This window comes from Trachurus japonicus, chromosome 17, assembly GCF_045865225.1.
Source record: "Trachurus japonicus isolate A0001 chromosome 17, Traja_1.0".
In the NCBI taxonomy this organism is placed as follows: domain Eukaryota; kingdom Metazoa; phylum Chordata; class Actinopteri; order Carangiformes; family Carangidae; genus Trachurus; species Trachurus japonicus.
This window is the reverse complement of record NC_140923.1, coordinates 1,866,308-1,887,327: the sequence shown is the minus strand read 5'-3', so window position 1 is coordinate 1,887,327 and position 21,020 is coordinate 1,866,308. Positions and strand designations below refer to the sequence as shown.

The 21,020-nt window shown below is 45.7% G+C and overlaps 1 protein-coding gene across 1 annotated transcript; it reads right to left on the bottom strand.

Moving 5' to 3' along the window:
* Window positions 1–2,116: 2,116 nt before the first annotated feature.
* klhl18 (kelch-like family member 18) lies at window positions 2,117–18,082 on the bottom strand. Its single transcript, XM_085804448.1, has 10 exons — window positions 17,949–18,082; window positions 13,833–13,963; window positions 12,004–12,144; window positions 11,359–11,557; window positions 9,330–9,490; window positions 7,678–7,814; window positions 5,930–6,152; window positions 4,631–4,735; window positions 3,717–3,828; window positions 2,117–2,802 (listed from the first exon to the last, which is right to left on the bottom strand). Exons 1-10 carry the CDS (start codon window positions 18,075–18,077, stop codon window positions 2,416–2,418), a joined length of 1,725 nt encoding a protein of 574 aa, XP_085660574.1. The 5' UTR covers window positions 18,078–18,082; the 3' UTR covers window positions 2,117–2,415.
* Between the last annotated feature and the right edge of the window lie 2,938 nt (window positions 18,083–21,020).

Here is a 21,020-nt window from a genome sequence, read left to right as displayed (position 1 = left end):
AAATCTTGCCTCAACAACAATTATAGTGAATTATTTTCCCAGTCGTCCTCTGTTGACTTCTGATAACTTGCTTCATGTTGAAACTGCTGCTCTCAGCCTGAAATTCACAGTAATTTTCATTGTAAGTCATTCAAGCTTGACTCTCAAGCTTTCTTGGTGTTGACACGGTGTGTTTCCAACAGGTGCAGCTTTGGGCTCGTTAACTTCAGAGTGAGACAGAGTGCAGCTCATCAACAGACAACAGTCTCTGTAACTGTGTGTACACTGTGGCCTAGAGGCAGAGTGAAAGTCTACTGACCATGAGGTTGTGGGTTTGATTCCTACCTCGATCAAACATTTGCATGGTGATCACTGCTTGCACTATTTGCTAATTCTGCAACAGCGTTCAGCTGCTTTCAGCATTCACACGCATTTCCATCAGGAAATGCTACTTTATCTAGTTATTATTATTATTATAGTTCAGACTTGGTAATATTCTTCTTGTGCGAAGATTTTTTTCATGAATATAACAAAACTGAAAACTAAAACATCTTTTGTCAGATTTGTTAAAATATTTCATTGATATTTGAGTTTAAAGTCAATATTAGACAGATAAATGAGTGACGTTGACTGGCTGAACTGATCAGTAAATTATTGATAACTGATATAGTTGTCATTATAATTACCACAGACCAGACAATAAACAGATTCATTGATCTGAAACTTCCTCTTTAATGATTCACAAACAGATAAAAAAAAAAAAAAAAACATAAATTATTCATTAAAAATCAAACAACTAATCACTGTGGATGAAGTACGGAGGCTGGTGGGGGTCAAACCACGAGGACAGCGTCAGTGCTTCAACGTCAAATCGTCTCCATTTGCTTTTTTCATCTGAAATTCTTCACATTCATTCATGTAAAACTCGGGAGCTGGTCACCTGGCAACAGCTGAACGGTCTCCATGACGACCTCGCCCAGCAGCACAGAGAACATCTAAACATCTAAATATCTAACGGTCTCCATGACGACCATCGCCCGGCAGCACAGAGAAACATCTAAACATCTAACATGGCTGACGATTAGCAATGCTACGCTAGCCACTAGCATCGCTAAGCTAGCCCAAAACAGGAAGTGGCGACCTGTGATTTCACAGTAAAAGCCCCGTTGAAATAATTAATGATTAGATGTTAAGAAGCTGATTGATCATCATTGATGAGTTCAATAAAAATGAATCTTTAAAAGAGGTTTGAGTTTGTTTTCCCACCACATGAATTATTGAGAATATCGATCATCGATCACACGACTTCCTGCCGACGCACGACGGCGTCAAACTTTCAAGAAACTAGGAAATAAATAACCACCTGGAAGAGGCTCCGCCCACTGATCAATAAACCACGACCAGTCAGGATGCTCCTCTGATCAGTATCGATCAGTATTGATCATTGATTGTAGTACGGCTGCAGCTCTGTGACGTGTTTCGGAGCAGACGTCTCACTCTGAGCAGAATTCAGAGGACAAAATATTTCTCTCTGTCAATCAATGATCACAGATCATTGATCTCTAATCAGGGCCGTTGCTAGGAATTCTGGGCCCCCTTAAAGAATACTAAAGTGGGCCCCTCCCCCTAACTTTTCCTTTTTTTTTCTTAGACTACGTATGTATTATCGTTTTTTATTTAGCCTTCTTTGTTTTGATGCTAATGCAGCATTACACTGCAAAAACTCAAGTATCTTAGCAAGAATATTTGTCTTATTTCTAGTCAAAATGTCATTTCTAGTCAAAACAAATCTCATTCTACTTAAAATAAGACTCATCATATTAAAAGTAGCTTGTTTTTAGACACTTTTTACTTCTTTCAAGCAGATTTTCACTTGGAATAAGTAGAAAAAAAGTTTTTCTTCCTTATTACAAGCACAAAAAACTTACTTTCACTGGCAGATTTTTCTACTTATTGTGAATTTAAGTGAAAATGATCTAAAAACAAGTTAATTTTTAGGTAATGAGTCTTATTTTAAGTGGAAAGAGATTAGTTTTGACTAGAAATGAGACATTTGGACAAGAAATAAGACAAATATTCTTGGAAAGATGTCACCTTTCTCCCCTAGACAACGGCCCTGTCTCTAATCATTGATCACTGATCTCAGACCAGTAGCACCTCTGCCTCCCGCCAGCGGCTCGGTGTCGTGGCGAGGAGCCGCTTCCTGTCCTGTAGAAGATATTGATCGTGACTCGGTCCACATGCTAGGAGCTAGCCTGCGCGGGCTAGGCTAGCTCTACAGTTTTACCCATAATCCCACAGGCCTGGCGTCAGTGTGCAGGTCCGAGCCTGGCCGTCGTACCGATAAAGCTCAGTCAACGCCACCGGGGGGCGCCGCCCGCCCCGCCCGCGGTCAGCAGCAGCAGCACGTCGATGCTCGGCCTCCGATTGGCCGGTTTAGGCGGGCTGCAGCGGCACGCAGCCCACGCCCACCCCCCCCTCGTGCGACACCATGGGCGCCATGAAGGTCCAGCGGTTGGTGTCGGGGTTGAACATCTCCAGCGAGCTGAGGTTGGACTGTCCGTCGTAGCCGCCGACGGCGTAGAGCCGCGCCGCCGTGGAGACCAGCGACACGCGGCTGCGGCGCGTCGCCATGGCGACCAGGAGGCTCCACTGGCCCGAGGCCGAGCTGAACACCTCGGCGCCGCTCAGGAAGCCCGAGCCGTCGTAGCCGCCCACCACGTACATGTGGCTGCCTAGCGACGCGGCGCCGTGGCGACAGCGCTTGTTGAGCATGGACGCCGCCGGGTGCCAGCGGTTGGTGTGGTGGTTGTAGTACTCCACCTGCCGAGTAAACAACATTTTTATTTCTTTTTGTTTCATTTATTGTTTATTTGTGGAGGACAGACACATGAATGAACAGTTTAGCGCCGTGGCGTCTGGTAAATGTGCCGGATTTAGCTCAAAGCTAGTTTCCGTCCGTAGTCCTCACATTACAAAACAGACAGACACACTAGTCCGGGAGCCGTGGGGTTGAACCTTGTTTCATCTGATAAAGTTTTTTTCTCTGCTGTTTCTTGTAGCTGGGGGTTCCTCTTCAAAGTCCAAGAGGGTGCCCGGTGATATCCCTTGAGCATTTTTAAATATTAACCCTTTGATGCCCAAAGCGCCAAAATCCCAGCAAAAATACTGTAAGCCCCGATTTAGTTACTACAAATACTCATGAGTGTATGATATTTGGCAGGGAGTATCATGAAACATAGGGGAAAGTTAAAAAATAAGTTTCTGGGACCTGCTGCCATGCTTTTTAAAAAAAATCACCCACAATTTCTCCAGAAAGACAAAAAAATTACTGTCCGTACGACAAATTCTTGTCAAAAATGACATTTTTCTCAAACATCACTGCTTCACATGTATATAGAAAACTTCCCAAGTTTGTAAGCTATACCACAGATCACAGATCATAGTAATAATAATAACAATGGAAAAAAAGAAAGCAGGTAACATATACCTGCCCAAACATAATAGGATACAGAATGTTAGACAGATAACAATCTGCATAAAAATGCAAGGATAGAGAATAATAGCAGCAATTGTTGTTACCTGTGGAACAATAAAGTGCATAAAGTATTAGCAGCAGTAATAAGACATAAAGAGACAGGTAGTAGTATCTGTATAGGTATAGGAAAAGTGGGTGTACTGGCTGCTACCCCCCCCCCCGTCCCCCCCCTCAGGGACACTAACACAGACCAACTGACCGTGTTGAAGATCTGTAAACCGTCATGGCCGCCGGAGACAAAGATGCGTCCGTCAAACACGGTGACGCCTGCGGCGCTGCGGCTGGCGCTCATCTCCGTCACCACCGTCCACCTGCAACAAGGTCACAGTAAACAACAACAGGTAAACAACAACAACACCTCTGACCTTCTAACAGCTCAGAATGTTAAAGGTTTAGTTCCTCCACCATTGAACTCATTCATAAACCAACACAATAACACTGGTCAGATCACTAGAAGCGCCACTCGTGGTGACTCAACAGTCCCATCCAGGTAAAGTACATCTGGCCAGCTATCATTTTCTGTTAAAGCATTACAACACTGGAACTCACTTCACACCCATATTAAAGAAATACATACATACTGTACTTTTACATCCAAACTAAAAACATGGCTGGCTCATAACTACACCTGTACACACTAAGATATTGTTCATGCTGCCTGTCTGTGTTCTGTCTGTCTATGTGATGTCTGCATGCTCCCCTGTCTGTCTGCATCCCAGAATGTGTAGTACAGTATGTGCTGATGTAGCCTATTGTGTGTGATTACTGGTATGTTGCATGTGCTGCTCTTGTATGTTTCTATGTGCTGTCTCTGCATGGTTGTACTGATGCCTAGCTACCTGTTCTATCCCTAGTGATTCTTTTTAATCGTTGTGTTGTAATATATTGTTGTTGGTGCCCATTGTCTGGACTACAGCAGGATATTAGCCCTGCTGGCTAAAGCCCTTTTTACTGTATTTAATGCAGTTGATTAATTGGGACTGTCCACGTACAATAAAACAATAAAGTAAAGTAAAGTTTAAGCCCCGCCCCCCCGGCTCAAATGGCCAATCAGAGCCCACGACCTACTGACTGGCTCACAGTGACATCATCGTGACATGGTGGTGACATCACCTGTCGCTCTCCGGAGAGTAGCACTCCACCGAGTTCAGCGACGACTTCCCGTCGTAGCCGCCGCACACGTAGATGTGTCCGTCGATCACCACGGTTCCCATGGCGCTGTGGACGACAGCAGGGTAAATACAGGAATCTTGAAGTTAATTCTAAAACCTTTTTAAGACTTTTTCAAGACCTTCTCAATATTTTTCAACACCTCACGGCCACTTCAAGCTGTAACCATTTACATCAGTGACACTTTTAACTTAACAGTTCTAGTTTGTGATAAAGACTCTAGACCACTATGATACAACAGAATTCAAGGATAATAAATCAAAGGCAAAGTTTATCAAAAAACAAAAAGACATTGCTCCACTCTCAAAAAACAAAAACAACAATCTTCTTTTCTTTTTCATGTACCGGTTCATCTTTGTTTTTTAATAAAATGAATAAATTCACACACTTTTACAATGTTTTTTAGGACTCAAACTCTTGGACAGCTAATTCAGAAAAAAATACCTTCAAAATTTAAGACTTTATAAAGTCGTGAAAAGACTTTTTAATACTTTTTAAGGGTCTTAATTTTCCCAAAATTGATTTATCACCATTTAATACTTTTCAAGACCCTGCGGATACCCTGGACAGCAGTCAGGTTACCGCGCGTATTATTATTTGTTCTATGCAGGGTTCCTACACATTTGAAATTTCCAAATTCCATACTTTTTCCAGACCCTAATTTCCAGACTTCTCGGGGGGAAAAAAATCAAATAATTTGTGATATTTAAGTAAATAGATGTGCATAATATATAAAAAAGCATGCAATTTATCATTTGTTTTCATTATTCTGAATGGGTATGCCATTATGCAACCAAATCATTTCCAGGAGATTGTAGCTACATACAATAGCGCATACAAAACCAAGATAAGATAGATAAAATAAATATATTTCCATACAATAGGTTCCATTTTCCATACTTTTAAAGACCTGGAAATGTATAAAATCTAATTCCATACTTTTCCATTTCCTTTTTTTTCTCCCCCAATACTGTTATTATGACCAAAGTCACTATTATTATCCACCAAGTCTCTTTTCCATCATTATTATGATCACCATTTATAGAATATATCATAACTGACTTACACACACACACGCACACACACCTAATTTCACATTTTATGTCATTGTAAGTCATCAATGCATGTTCACTGTATTGTCTGTCGTGTTTTCTCCACAATAAAATAAAATAAAAAAAGGTTACCGCGCGTCCGTCCGAACCGATCGAACCGATCGGCGCTATCTGTGAGTATTGATCGTACCTGCGCTGGCTGTTCATGCTGGACACGTGCGTCCAGCTGTCCGTCTCGGGGTTGTACACCTCCACCGTGCTGAGCCGCGATTGGCCGTCGTAGCCGCCGATGGCGTACAGCAGCCCGTTCACCACGGCCACGCCCACTCTGCTGCGAGCCGTCCTCATTGGCTGGCAGCGCTCCCAGAAGTTCCCGATCGGATCGAACACTTCCACCACGTTTAAGGAGTCGCCTGGAGGAGGAGTCAACAGGTGAGGGGGGAGCTGAAGGTGGAAGCTGGAAGGTTAAAGGGATACACCGACATTTTTCGTGTCTTGCGTCACTCCCGAGTCCATGACCAGCAGATAGACACCATCCTTTCGACTGTGCGTGCAGTAACAAGGGAGATAGAGCCGTATCGCCGTAATTAGCTTAGCTCAAACACTGGAAGTGTATGGGTAGTGTTAGCCTGCCTCCTACCTAAAGTCGCTAATTAGCTTAGCTCAAACACTGGAAGTGTATGGGTAGTGTTAGCCTGCCTCCACCTAAAGTCGCTAATTAGCTTAGCTCAAACACTGGAAGTGTATGGGTAGTGTTAGCCTGCCTCCACCTAAAGTCACTAATTAGCTTAGCTCAAACACTGTAAGTGTATAGGTAGTGTTAGCCTGCCTCCTACCTAAAGTCGCTAGTTAGCTTAGCTCAAACACTGGAAGTGTATGGGTAGTGTTAGCCTGCCTCCTACCTAAAGTCGCTAATTAGCTTAGCTCAAACACTGGAAGTGTATAGGTAGTGTTAGCCTGCCTCCACCTAAAGTCGCTAATTAGCTTAGCTCAAACACTGGAAGTGTATAGGTAGTGTTAGCCTGCCTCCACCTAAAGTCGCTAATTAGCTTAGCTCAAACACTGGAAGTGTATGGGTAGTGTTAGCCTGCCTCCACCTAAAGTCGCTAATTAGCTTAGCTCAAACACTGGAAGTGTATGGGTAGTGTTAGCCTGCCTCCACCTAAAGTCGCTAATTAGCTTAGCTCAAACACTGGAAGTGTATGGGTAGTGTTAGCCTGCCTCCACCTAAAGTCGCTAATTAGCTTAGCTCAAACACTGTAAGTGTATAGGTAGTGTTAGACTGCCTCCTACCTAAAGTCGCTAATTAGCTTAGCTCAAACACTGGAAGTGTATAGGTAGTGTTAGCCTGCCTCCTACCTAAAGTCGCTAATTAGCTTAGCTCAAACACTGGAAGTGTATGGGTAGTGTTAGCCTGCCTCCTACCTAAAGTCGCTAATTAGGTGCTTAATTTAGGTGGAGGCAGGCTAACACTACATACACTTCCAGTGTTTGAGCTAAGCTAATTAGCGACTTTAGGTGGAGGCAGGCTAACACTACCTATACACTTCCAGTGTTTGAGCTAAGCTAATTAGCGACTTTAGGTGGAGGCAGGCTAACACTACCTATACACTTCCAGCGTTTGAGCTAAGCTAATTAGCGACTTTAGGTAGGAGGCAGGCTAACACTACCTATACACTTCCGATGTTTGAGCTAAGCTAATTAGCGACTTTAGGTAGGAGGCAGGCTAACACTACCTATACACTTCCAGTGTTTGAGCTAAGCTAATTACGGCGATACGGCTCTATCTCCATGGTTACTGCACGCACAGTCGAAAGGATGGTGTCTATCTGCTGGTCATGGACTCGGGAGTGAGGCAAGACACGAAAAAAAAAATGTTGGAGTGTCCCTTTAAAGGTGGAAGGTGGAAGGTGGAAGGTTGAAGGTTGAAGGTGTTACCTGAGCTGTTGAGGCCTCCCACGGCGTAGATGAGTCCTGTGATGGACGAGCAGCATCTCTGTCTGGTCTTAAAGGTCGGCAGGTGAGGACGGCGCTCGGGCATCAGGTGGAAATCCTTCGCTTCATCCACCAGGTCCCTGACACACACACACACACACACACACACACACACACACAATGTAAATCATCATTTTAAACAGACGCCAGTTGAACATAAAACTAAAACCCATCTTCTGTTACTAAATAGAATAAAACACAAACCAAGTGCATTATTCATTCTAGAGGATTAAACAGCCTGAAGAACTTGGAGAACTGGCGACTGTTGTAACAAACAAGAAACTAACACCATTGTTGTTTAACACAGTTATGTCAGCACCGACTGACATATCAGGGTGACCTCTGACCTCTGACCCCTACCTGCAGCGGTGGCAGCAGCGGACTAGAGCAGTGTAAAAGAGAGTAAGGACAGCATTGGTCCAATGGCAGCGCCTCCTGGTGGAGGAATACGGGTTTTGTAAAAGCGCCCAAGAACTGACATCTCTGCATTGTTGGTGAATGAGCAGTGTGGTGTTTTCAATAATTTAAGGACATTTATAGATCACCCACGTTAATAGCATCATTGAGGATCCTTTACAGATAAACATTAACACATAGGAGAGTAAAAAAAACAACAAAAAACAAATAAAAAACAGTTGTCTACATGAATGTTTCAATCTACATTTTGTAATAAACAAATTCTAAGTATAATCTGATATGACCAAGACACCTAAAAACAAAAACACGGCCGTTTTCATCAATTTACAAGCAAGTGGGCAACACACATACATTGGAGTGAATGGGTTTTCTGGGCGCTTTTACAATACCCACATCCTGCCACTAGGGGCGCAAAACCCTTAAACCCTTAAACCCTTAAACCCTTACCACGGGAGTCAATGGAGGTGTCCTTACTCTCTTTTCCAGTGCTCTACAGCGGACCAGCTCTACCTGACCTTTGACCCCTACCTGCTGCGGTGGCAGCAGCGGACCAGCTCGTCCTGACCTCTGACCTTTGACCCCTACCTGCTGCGGTGGCAGCAGCGGACCAGCTCGTCCTGACCTCTGACCTTTGACCCCTACCTGCAGCGGTGGCAGCAGCGGACCAGCTCGTCCTGACCTCTGACCTTTGACCCCTACCTGCTGCGGTGGCAGCAGCGGACCAGCTCGTCCTGACCTTTGACCCCTACCTGCTGCGGTGGCAGCAGCGGACCAGCTCGTCCTGACCTTTGACCCCTACCTGCAGCGGTGGCAGCAGTGGACCAGCTCTACCTGACCTCTGACCCCTGACCTTTGACCCCTACCTGCAGCGGTGGCAGCAGCGGACCAGCTCGTCCTGACCTCTGACCTTTGACCCCTACCTGCAGCGGTGGCAGCAGCGGACCAGCTCTACCTGACCCCTGACCTTTGACCCCTACCAGCAGCGGACCAGCTCTACCTGACCTTTGACCCCTGACCTTTGACCTTTGACCCCTACCTGCAGCGGTGGCAGCAGCGGACCAGCTCTACCTGACCCCTGACCTTTGACCCCTGACCTTTGACCCCTACCTGCAGCGGTGGCAGCAGCGGACCAGCTCTACCTGACCCCTGACCTTTGACCCCTGACCTTTGACCCCTACCTGCAGCGGTGGCAGCAGCGGACCAGCTCGTCCTGCTGGACTCGGTCCGACAGGAACTGGGGGCGGCAGAGCGGCAGTCTGATCCGGGACAGCAGCTCGGGGAGAAGCCCCTCCCTCTGGTCCCGGTCGTGGTGCACCCAGGCCAGCACCGCCTCGAACACCTGCACAGGTAACCATGGAGACACACACAGCTGACTACAAGCCCCATGGCAACGGACTCAGAATAATAAAACACTTGTAATGTTCAGGCCCGTTCAGAACTGCAGCAGGAATGAAGCAGCTTAGACAGGACTCAAACAGGCGATCGTGGCTCTGAGAGGTTTTATTCATTCACCAGAACTTGTAGAAAATAGAAACAGACCCGACTTCTAACTGAGACTCAGCATCTGTGAGAGAACTGAAGGTTAATGCCCAATTCCAATTCTAGTTTTCATCCCTAGCCCCTTGAAACGGAGCTACAACCCCTATGAATTGAGACACCTCTTCAACAATCACATACGTCATCAGTCGTCTCTGCTGGCTTTCACATAAGCAGATGTGACGAGCTTTAGCCACAAATCCTCTATTCAGAACCACGTTAACTTAATAAAATAAAATAAAACTTAATGCAGACTGATGTGTTGATAGTAAAACATGTATTTCTTGATGTAAATGTGGTGGTTTGTGTCCGTAGGCTCCAGAGCCCCGAGGCAGCGCTGCTCTTCTGTCCAATACACACAGGAAGCTTCACTTTACATTCACACTAACTAATGCTACTGATACAGCTGTTAGATTTCATCACTGAGACCAACATTTATCTCCTAAAAATAATGTAACCAGCCGGTGGTAAACCTCTAAAAACCTGCGGGTAAGTTAATTAGCGATGGTTTTCTCCCCCAGGATGACGACGGAGGTTGGCCGGCCGAGCAGCTCTCAGGACGGGTGGTGTCTCTTCTCCCAAAAACATCGGAGCAAACGTCTAAACAGCCTCATGTGGATAAACCGACCTCACATTGGGGATCTAAACAAGGGGGCAGTTGTCGGTCTGAGAAGTGAAGTCACTTCCGCGTTCAACAAGCTGCAATCCCCTCTTCTTCCTCTGGGGGCTGGTGTCAGAAAGCAGCATTCCCCATAGACCCCCATGTTAAAATCACCGACTTTACATCCTCAGTAAACATGTTAAAAGCCTGGTGTCAGAACGTTTTTTTGTCTCAACCGATAGTTTCTACCCCCGCACACACTCTGAGGGGGGTGAATTTTTTTTTAACTCTGCCGTTTTACTGTTATTAGGTTAAAACTCTGGCCAATCAGGGCGCGGAAACGTTGAGTGACAGGTCCGAGCAGCTCCGTGGACAGCTGCTTCGAGGCCAGTGGGCGGGTTCTCGGCCGGCCAATCCAACATGGCGCTGTTCAGGCCGCCATGTTGGAGTCACAAAAACGACTCCCCAAAACCAATGGGTGACGTCACGGACGCTACGTCCATTCTTTTTACAGTCTATGGATCTAAATAAAACAGCTACTTTCTCGCATGAAAAAATATTAAAAACGTAACAAAGTGACGTAATAACAGCGCTACAGTGAGAAATAAAACAGCTGCCGGTTGCCGCGAGGTGCATTCTGGGAAACTTGTCATAGCACTCGGTTTGAAGTGTTCCTCTGAAAAATCTCCGTCTGAAGGTCCAGATCGCGGGACCACTTCCCCCTGACCCTCGTCTGAACCAGAACCAGGACAACACCACTTCACCTGAACGCGATAAACGAAGAGTTAGGGCCAAGGGCTAGGGCTGAGGGGGGGGCTGGAATTCACCCTTGGTCTCCCTGCTGCCCGGGAGGCAGGTAAGGTCTCTGACTGGTTCTGGTGGTTCTGAGTCTCTCCTCCTCTGGGACAGTAAAGACGCAGCAGCAGCGACAGACAGACAGACAGACAGACAGACAGACGGACGGACGGACGGACGGACGGACAGACAGACAGACAGACAGACAGACAGACAGACAGACAGACAGACAGACAGACAGACAGACAGACAGACGGACGGACTGACAGACTCACCTGCTCCTCCTCCTTCACGTTGAGCTCGTCGCAGCCGACCAGCTCCAGAACCTCCTCGGTCCTCAGGCCCAGGAACTCCTCGGACAGGGACACGTCCACAAAGTGCTGGTGCAGGAAGCTGCTGGCCGAGTCGTACAGCGTCGTGCACATCATGGTCTCGGCAAACTGACGCACGCCCAGGCAGTTCTTAGGGTGCAGCCTGGACAGGACGGGAAGGGGTTAAAGGGATAGTATCATTTTTTTTTTAAGTGGGGTTGTATGATCTACAAATAGCCCCTAAGTACTTTAATTGCAGTAGAAGACTCTCTGCACTCCTCCCGTTAGCAACGCCAGCCCATAATAGCCCTGCCCAGAGATTTACAACATACAGTGTTGTGAACAGACCCAAAGAAACGGCCTATTTTCACGGCCTAAAAGAGGTTTTACCTGAAAAAAAATACACAGTTCCATTGTTCACTATAATATAATTTTTTCCAGCCCTTCAAAGTGCAGGAAAAACACAGTTTTTATTTGGACCTAACCAACTCACGTATCCCTCCGCCCAGGGTTAGCGCCCGCCGATCAGCAGTTGGTTAGGTCCAAATAAAAACTGTGTTTTTCCTGCACTTTGAGGGGCTGTGATTGGCTGTAACCATGGTGACCAACCTCTCCTGGAGGAAGGAGCAGCAGGCGTCCTTCACGTTCTGCAGCTGCAGGAAGCTGGAGCCAATCAGAAGAGACTGAACGTTCTGCTGGTCGATGGCAACATGGCCGCTGTACGCAAAGTTGATGAGAGCCTCCAGGGCGCTGCAGAGACACAGAGACACAGAGACACAGAGAGACAGAGAGACAGAGACACAGAGAGACAGAGGGACACAGAGACACAGAGACAGAGAGACACAGAGACAGAGAGACAGAGACACAGAGAGACAGAGACACAGAGAGACAGAGACACAGAGAGACAGAGAGACAGAGAGACAGAGAGACAGAGAGACAGAGAGACACAGAGACAGAGAGACAGAGAGACAGAGACAGAGAGACAGAGAGACACAGAGACAGAGAGACAGAGAGACAGAGAGACACAGAGACAGAGAGACAGAGAGACAGAGACACAGAGACAGAGAGACAGAGAGACAGAGACACAGAGAGACAGAGACACAGAGACAGAGAGACAGAGAGACAGAGACACAGAGGCAGAGAGACACAGAGACAGAGAGACACAGAGACAGAGAGACAGAGAGACACAGAGACACAGAGACACAGAGACACAGAGACAGAGAGACAGAGAGACAGAGAGACAGAGACACAGAGGCAGGTTAGACTGGGGACAAACTGGTCTCAGGAGGACTCTAGTGGACTGAGGTGGACTCATGCAGACTCTAGTGGACTGAGGTGGACTCATGCAGACTCTAGTGGACTGAGGTGGACTCATGCAGATGTTACCGGCGCCAGAGCTAGGGGTCTCTGGTCCAGCAGCATGAGCCACTCAGGCGGCGGCCACTGAGGGGCTGAGCTACTAGCTAGCTAACTGTGTATCTGTGGATCCAAACACACAACATGAGAGCTGTTAGCTCATGCTGCTGCTGCTCAGCAGCTTTATTCTCTGCACATACGCAGAGCAAAGCAGAGCAGAAACTATTTGCTTGGACCCACTGGTGTTAGAGCACCATCTACTGGTGCAAAGTGGTAATGATTCTGCAAAACTGAGTTTATAAGGTTTCAAATAAAGGTTCAAATATTAAAATGAAAAAGAGGAGGTGTCTATTAATGTAATGAACTATATGTGGCTATTCCAGACCCACTACACAGACTCTAGTAGACTGAGGTGGACTCATACAGACTCTAGTGGACTGATGCAGACTCTAGTGGACCGTAGTGGACCGTAGTGGACTGTAGTGGACCGTAGTGGACCGTAGTGGACCGTAGTGGACCGTAGTGGACTGTAGTGGACTGTAGTGGACTGTAGTGGACCGTAGTGGACTGTAGTGGACCGTAGTGGACCGTAGTGGACTGTAGTGGACTGTAGTGGACCGTAGTGGACTGTAGTGGACCGTAGTGGACTGTAGTGGACTGTAGTGGACCGTAGTGGACTGTAGTGGACTGTAGTGGACTGTAGTGGACCGTAGTGGACTGTAGTGGACCGTAGTGGACCGTAGTGGACCGTAGTGGACTGTAGTGGACCGTAGTGGACTGTAGTGGACTGTAGTGGACTGATGCAGACTCTAGTGGACCGTAGTGGACCGTAGTGGACCGTAGTGGACCGTAGTGGACCGTAGTGGACCGTAGTGGACTGTAGTGGACCGTAGTGGACTGTAGTGGACTCTAGTGGACTGATGCAGACTCTAGTGGACTCTAGTGGACCGTAGTGGACCGTAGTGGACCGTAGTGGACTGTAGTGGACTGTAGTGGACCGTAGTGGACTGTAGTGGACTGTAGTGGACTGTAGTGGACCGATGCAGACTGTAGTGGACCGTAGTGGACCGTAGTGGACCTACCTGGGGTCCATGCCCTGCATGAGGATCTCGTCCTGTTTACACTCCACCATGTCGTTGGTGAACATGGCGTGGAAGTATGGGATGGAGGCAGCCAGGACGATCCGGTGGGCGCTGAACTTATGGTCCCCCACCTGAGGAGAGACCAGGACACAGGACTACTGAGTAGGGACGTCACCATTATACATTTTCTTGGTACGACTACGATTATTGTCAGAGAAATAATCACGGTGTTACGATTATCACCATTATTATGCATCAATACATTTCACAACACTATGAATGTGTAAAATCAAATAAAGTCAAAATATAATTACATTACTAATCTCTAGGACCAGTTATTAATCCTCAGGGGGAAGTGTTTGAAATATTTATGTCATTAATTATCATAAATGTTGAAGTTTATTTTAATCATTTTTTTCACAATACAAATGACACGCTGACATTTAAGTTCCTACTAATTCAGTGTTACTTTAGATAAATGGACCAGTATCTGAGCATTTACCTTTACTTTGGTTCACATCTGCAGATATGCATCTTTTTTAGAAAGTGACGGTATTTAGGAATCTTTACGATCAATTAATTGTAGGGGTGTAACGGTATATGTATTCGTCCCGTGCCGTCACGGTACGGGGGTCACGGTTCGGTGCACACAGTCACACGACGAACACGTCTGAATGAATATTAAAAAAAAAAAAAAAAAAAAGTCGAGTCCTCACTCGAATCCAGGTGGCGGTAATGAGCCTCGAAGCTGCCTGCAGCCGTCATAGCAGACGAAGAAGAGAAGTGATGAGAGAGTGAAGTTAGAGCAAAGACGGTTTATAAACCAAGAGCTTTCATGACGAGTCAGCTTCCTGTATGATGTCACTAGGCTTCTGCTTGGCCACGCCCCTTTAGGGAGACCAGAGGCAGCCTGGAGTGTATTGATTCCTATGGGACAATTTAACGTGAACACCGATTATGGTCTGTCCTTTCTCCCCACGGTCACTGAAGTAAATTTTGGACTCATTTTTCACAAGCCACATCTCTTCTGAACAGTTTGACACCAAAATGGTAATTTTCAGACGGACACATCAGGAGAAAATCCACTTTGTTCCAGACCTGTCTCTGTCTCTACGACACACTCTCGCCAGATTTGGCACAGATCTCCTAGGCAACGTCAAACAAACGGCCGCGAACTCCCGTGAAAATGATTTAAATTATTTTTGTCATGCTAAATATGACTGTTAGTAGTGTAAATATTTTATGTTATCATAAGAAAATATAAATATCTCACTTTCATCTACCTACAGATTGTATAAATCCACACACACGTTCACAGACGAGGTGGTGACGGTTGGCCACGCCCACTTAGAGAGACAGGAAGTGAAACCATTTCATATCATTGGAGCAGCCGCTCATGGAGGATCTTTCCATTTATTAAATATCTTTGGTTAGAGGAGGAGAGCTGTCTGCTTCATTCATGTCACTGTGGCTTCTCAATGAAACAAACGGCGGCGGCTCGCGACCATAATACATCCATGCTCGCGACTGGTCCACCGGACAAAGTCCGTCGGCGATGTTTCACGGATGCGCGGTGCGTCGCTAGAAACGCATCAAACACGTAGCGCATGTTCACCCTGATATGTCAATCACTGGTGCAAGTAAAAAGACAAGTTGTGCGCAACAACTTCTCCTGCTGCTTTTAAGCCTCTTGACATGAACACAGACAGGTGAGGAGAAAAGGAGACCGCACACTATTATAATCAGACACATTTTGTCTGATGAAGGGCTGACGCCCGAAACGTGTGAGTGACATTGAACTGTCACGGGAGCTTTTAACTAGTGTGCGGTCTCCTGTTTCCTTACCTGTGTCTTTCTTGGTCCAGCACCTGTCTTCAGTTTTTTGGGGGATGTGCGTGTAGCTGCCTGATATGTTTTATGAACACAGGCAGGACCAGAAACATCACCAAAGTAACTGCTAGTCTAATTTAACTGTGTAAACCAACATTGATGTCAGTTTATTGTTTTGTTTTTTTAATAATATTTTTTTTAATAATAATAATTTAATAATTAGAATAATAGTTGCCAGTTGTCAAGTGCACGTTTTTTTTCCTCTAGAATTTATGAATGGCATTATAACACTCCTAATGCACTTGTTTTATTTTGTATTCTTTTTTCTTTTAACTTTTATAACACAAGACAGATTTTAGTTTTACATTCAATTAGTGTCTGTTGTACCGAAACCGTACCGAACCGTGACCCCTGAACCGAGGTACGTACCGAACCGTGAGCCCTGAACCGAGGTACGTACCCAACCGTGACCCCTGAACCGTGACCCCTGAACCGAGGTACGTACCAAACCCTGACCCCTGAACCGAGGTACGTACCAAACCCTGACCCCTGAACCGAGGTACGTACCCAACCGTGACCCCTGAACCGTGACCCCTGAACCGAGGTACGTACCCAACCGTGACTTTTGTGTACCGTTACACCCCTAATTAATTGTGGTGTTTAATACCACGATTAATTGTGAAAACAAGTAATCTTGACATCCCTACTACTGATGATGTCACAGCTCTCACCTGATGATGTCACATAGGGCCAGAGGATTTAAAGGTGGTAGCTACAAGTTTAATTCCTCCTGGCCAGTAGTAGTAGTAGTAGTAGTAGTAATATCTGTAGTGACAAACCCCATACACATGAATGGTTACAGTGATGTCATCTGTCGGTCTCGCCTGTGATGATGTCACAGCTGTCACCTGTGATGACGTCACAGCTGTCGCCTGTGATGTCACAGCTGTCCCCTGGTCAGCTGACTGACTCTGCTGCTGCGTTCAGGGAGGCTGGTAAAGGGTCTGAGCCTCTGAGACTTTAAGAGGATCAACATGAAGCTGCTGCAGCTCAGTGGGCAGATTTACAGAGGGACAGTGAACGCATCACCAGGTCGACTGTGACCAGGTCTACTGGGGACCAGGTCACAGTCGACCTGGTCTGAAATGTTCTTTTTGACAAGAGGTAAAACTGAATTACAGAGATCTTGAATAAAAAATCCAACTATTCAACATGTAGTTAGGACCAGTCAGAAAGACGTTGTTGATATCTACAATGTTAAAGCAGAAGTAAGCGATCCGGTGGTTTTGGCTAATGCTGCGTTCCAGGCAGGCTTTTGAAATCGTAAATTACAGCTTCAAGTCACGACTTACGACTTTGTAGCGTTCCAGGCAACCCACTCGTGTTTCTCCGACCTGTTTTACCTGTGAAAGTCACTATAACGGCCACTCGTAACTTCTGACCTGTGAAGTCGTACCAGATCGAACTGGTACCACTTCACAGGTCGGAAAAACACGAGTTTCCTTGAACGCACCATAACAGTCCTCGTCCCTACGTCGCCACATTCACGGCGTCCCTTGGCTGCACACACAGAGAGGACTGCCCCTTTATGCCGTTCTCTCTCCTCATTGGATAAAGGTTGTAGGATACAAGGAAAGTTTTCTCCTGGGCTCAGAGCAGAGCAGAGTGACTGACAGACCCGTGTTTCAGACCAAACACTCTATAGAAGTGATTGCTGTCGGAAGATACAACTATTTAAGACTTAGATTAACACAAACATTCACCTTACTTCTGCTTTAATTCTGGAGAGTCAAACTTAGCTTTTAGATGTTAAAGGGACAACCAGGAGTTTCTATTTGGTTATAAAAAGTCTGATATTAATGTGGATGAATCTCCGTTACCACTTGTTAATGGTCCATTTTAGATAAATCTATGGTTTTGTCTCTATGGTTATTTTGTTATTATTAGTGGTGGTGGAAATGCTGGGCGAGCCGACCAGGTCTAGATGGTCCTCAATCTAGACAGCTGCCTACGGCAACTCCACTTGGACAGTAGACTAGGTCGAGGACCAGGTCCACTGTGGACCATCTAGACCTGGTCCCCAGTGGACCAGGTCTACTGTGGACCAGGTCTAAATCTAGGACCAGGTCTGGGGGTCAAAGGTGAGCCGTGTGTCTTCCAGTGACCAGTGACGTCACCGCCGCTAGCTTGTTGTTAGCCGTTAGCCGCTAGCCGTTAGCTCAGCAGCTAGCTTAGCGGCTAGCTGCTTCAGCCGCCTCGCGCCGCGGCGGCAGCCTTTCTTCTCACCTTGAGCGTGACGTCACAGAGTTTCCCCTGACGTCGGATCTCCTCCATGACGACATAGCCCCGCGTGGGCAGGTCGTGGACCGAGAAGTGAACCAGGTCCTCGAGCTCTTCGCAGAGAACGTCTCCCATCGTCAGAGCGAAGCGCGATCTGAGTCTGAGCCCAGCGAGCCGCCGTAGACCCACAGCGCCGTGACGTCAGCGGACAGGGCTGCATGCGCCTTCACAATAAAAGCCTCAGCCCGCTACACACACAGACACCCAGGGCCGTTGTACAGGGGAGAAAGGTGGTGATAACTCTAGGGGCCCAGCGCCCAGTGGGACCCATAAAAAACCCCAGTAGTCTAATCTTTGTATGACTGATTTATTCTGCGTAAGACCCTGACTAATACTCATAGTACACTGTAAAAACTCAACATCTTTCCAAGAATATTTGTCTTATTTCTTGTCCAAATGTCTCATTTCTAGTCAAAACTAATCTCTTTCCACTTAAAATAAGACTCATCACCTAAAAATTAACTTGTTTTTAGATCATTTTCACTTAAATTCACAATAAACAGAAAAATCTGCCAGTGAAAGTAAGTTTTTTGTGCTTGTATTTTTCCTGCCTCCCCCTATGTGTCAAGATACTCTCTGCCAAATGTTATAGTTGTATGACTATTTATAGTCTACTTGCCAGCCCATAGGGCCCCATTGTGAACCTGGAAATGTTGAGTACCCCAAAGTTTTATGTTAGAAATAGATAGTATGGGTCCCCAGTATTCAGATATTGGGCAATTAGCAGAACTGACATAATTAGCATAAATTAGCATAATTGCCTATATGGGCAATATTTCAACAAAATTGACTTGGCTGATCTGGGCAATATTGGAGTGGTTTTAGGGGTTATTGATGATGCTGAATCCATTTCTGACATTTTCAAAGTTCAAAATGGCTGTCTAAACCGGAAGTGACCAGATTTTAACCACCAGTGGACCGATTTTGATGGATTTCAAAATCTGGTCACTTCCGGTTATGCTAATTTATGCTAACTGTGTCAATTATGCTAATTGTCCAATATATATAAGTTAGCATCCGGCAGTTTCTGAATGCTGGGGACCCATACTATCTATTTCTAACATAAAACTTTGGGGTACTCAACATTTCCGGGTACTCATTGTTGGCAAGTAGACTATTATGCCATTGTAGTACCTAAATATTTGCATTTACATAATTTCGCCGGCAGCAAAATGACCCCAGAAAGGGGTTTTGTCCCCTGTAGCTTTCCAGCAGCTAGCGACCAGGTTGTCCACCCAGGTTTTAATCCTTGAAGGTCCTAGAGATCATTTCTGCTGTCAAACCTTTTACAACGCTCCCTGTCCGTTTTTCAAAAAACTGGGATTTTGCCCCCTGGGTATTGTATTTACCCTTGTAACAAATTAATAATAACAATTTAATTTGAAAAAGTAAAAGCCTCAGATTGTTTCATGAAAAACCAAACCAGACAGGAAGGTCACAGCTGCACCAGCAGGTTTTATTTTAAACCCAGAACAATTTATTCATTTAGCTATAAATGTTTCTTAATACATGATCTTAGTTTATTATTGTTCTAGTGACATCACACTGTAATAAATGTCCACTGTTCTTATTCCATGTCTGATTGGCTGATTGATTGATTGATTGATTGACGAGTCATTTTTAAAGCTGCTGAGTTTTTCTGTCTTTATTAAAATGTCTGCAACATGAAACACACATTTACATTGTTTATTATAATTCATATCATATTTCACATCACGTTAGCGTCGTCGGCTGTGCACAGTCTGCAGCATGCTGCTAGAACCGATCACCGATCAATAACTAAACTCATATCTGATCAGCTCAGACCGCAGCTCCATGGAGAGAAGACGTTCTCTCTCTCTGAAGGAAGCACAGAGTCTCAGAACATCCTCAGTCTCTTCACGATCAATAAGTGCTGATGAGTGAAGCTTTAAATAAGTTAATCATCTGTGTTATTAAAGGGATAGTTCACCCAATATTGAAATTTCTACTCATTATCTAGGCTACTCCCCCTCATGTGGACTAAGGGCTGGGAGAAGTTTCAGAGTCCTCCGTGGCTTCTCTGAGTTACAGGGGGTCTCGGTGTAGCAGTGCATGTCCATATGACGGTTGCAAATGGATACCAACTGTCTTCGTAACAAAAAGACACACCAAAAAACATCCAGATACCTCCATGCTGCTCGTATGTAATGTCCGTCTGGTATTGAAGCCCTGAAACAAGCTACAAACAAGCTTGAAATATAGACATATTTAGTTTTTTTTGGGACAATTTCACATTTCATGGGCTTCAATACAAGAGGGACATTACATACGAGCAGCATGGAGGTATTTGGATGTTTTTTGGTGTGTCTTTTTGTTACGAAGACAGTTGGTATCCATTAGCAACCGTCATATGGACATGCACTGCTACGCCGAGACCCCCTGTAACTCAGAGAAGCCACAGAGGACTCTGAAACTTCTCACAGCCCTTATTAGTCCACATGAGGGGGAGTATAGATAATGAGTGAAATTTAAATTTTGGGTGAACTATCCCTTTAAAGCAGCAGAACCTCAGGGCCCCTCCTCTACATTCAGGGTTAGGGTTCTTCTGCGTGTGGATAGAAACTGTCTTTAAAGGAGAATTCCGGTCATTTTTGACCCTAAATCGTTGTCCTGATGGTCACCCAGAGCAAAAACCACGACTAAAATTGATGCAGGCAAACCAGAGTTACCATGGCTACCTGGCGCTAGGGATAGCCACAACAACGCTAACCCATGGGGGCAATTCTTTCAACAAATTCACAACAAACACTCAGAAAACAATCAGATATCTCTGGTACATGACATCACCGCTCCATCGTTTTAAATCACGGACTGAAAAACAGCCGCTCGTCATTTTAAAATAAAACGGCGGACTTTGAGAGTCGGTGTTGGAGAATATTGGAACGTTACGAAGTCTTCTCTTCTCTCCCGGCGTGAAACTATAACTACAGCTGCACCTCAGTTTCACTTGTTTTCATTTGACAGTTTCACACAGAACTTTCTGTTGAGTCTTTCCAT

What these genes read in the sequence shown, in the direction of transcription:
- klhl18 (XM_085804448.1), bottom strand. Translation starts at nt 18,077, where the DNA reads ATGGGAGACGTTCTCTGCGAAGAGCTCGAGGACCTGGTTCACTTCTCG. An exon ending in CGCTGCTGCCACCGCTGCAG is followed by an intron (nt 7,815 to 9,329) that starts GTAGGGGTCAAA and finishes TGTGTGTGTCAG; the next exon opens with GGACCTGGTGGATGAAGCGA. An exon ending in AGCATGAACAGCCAGCGCAG is followed by an intron (nt 4,736 to 5,929) that starts GTACGATCAATA and finishes TGTCGTCCACAG; the next exon opens with CGCCATGGGAACCGTGGTGA.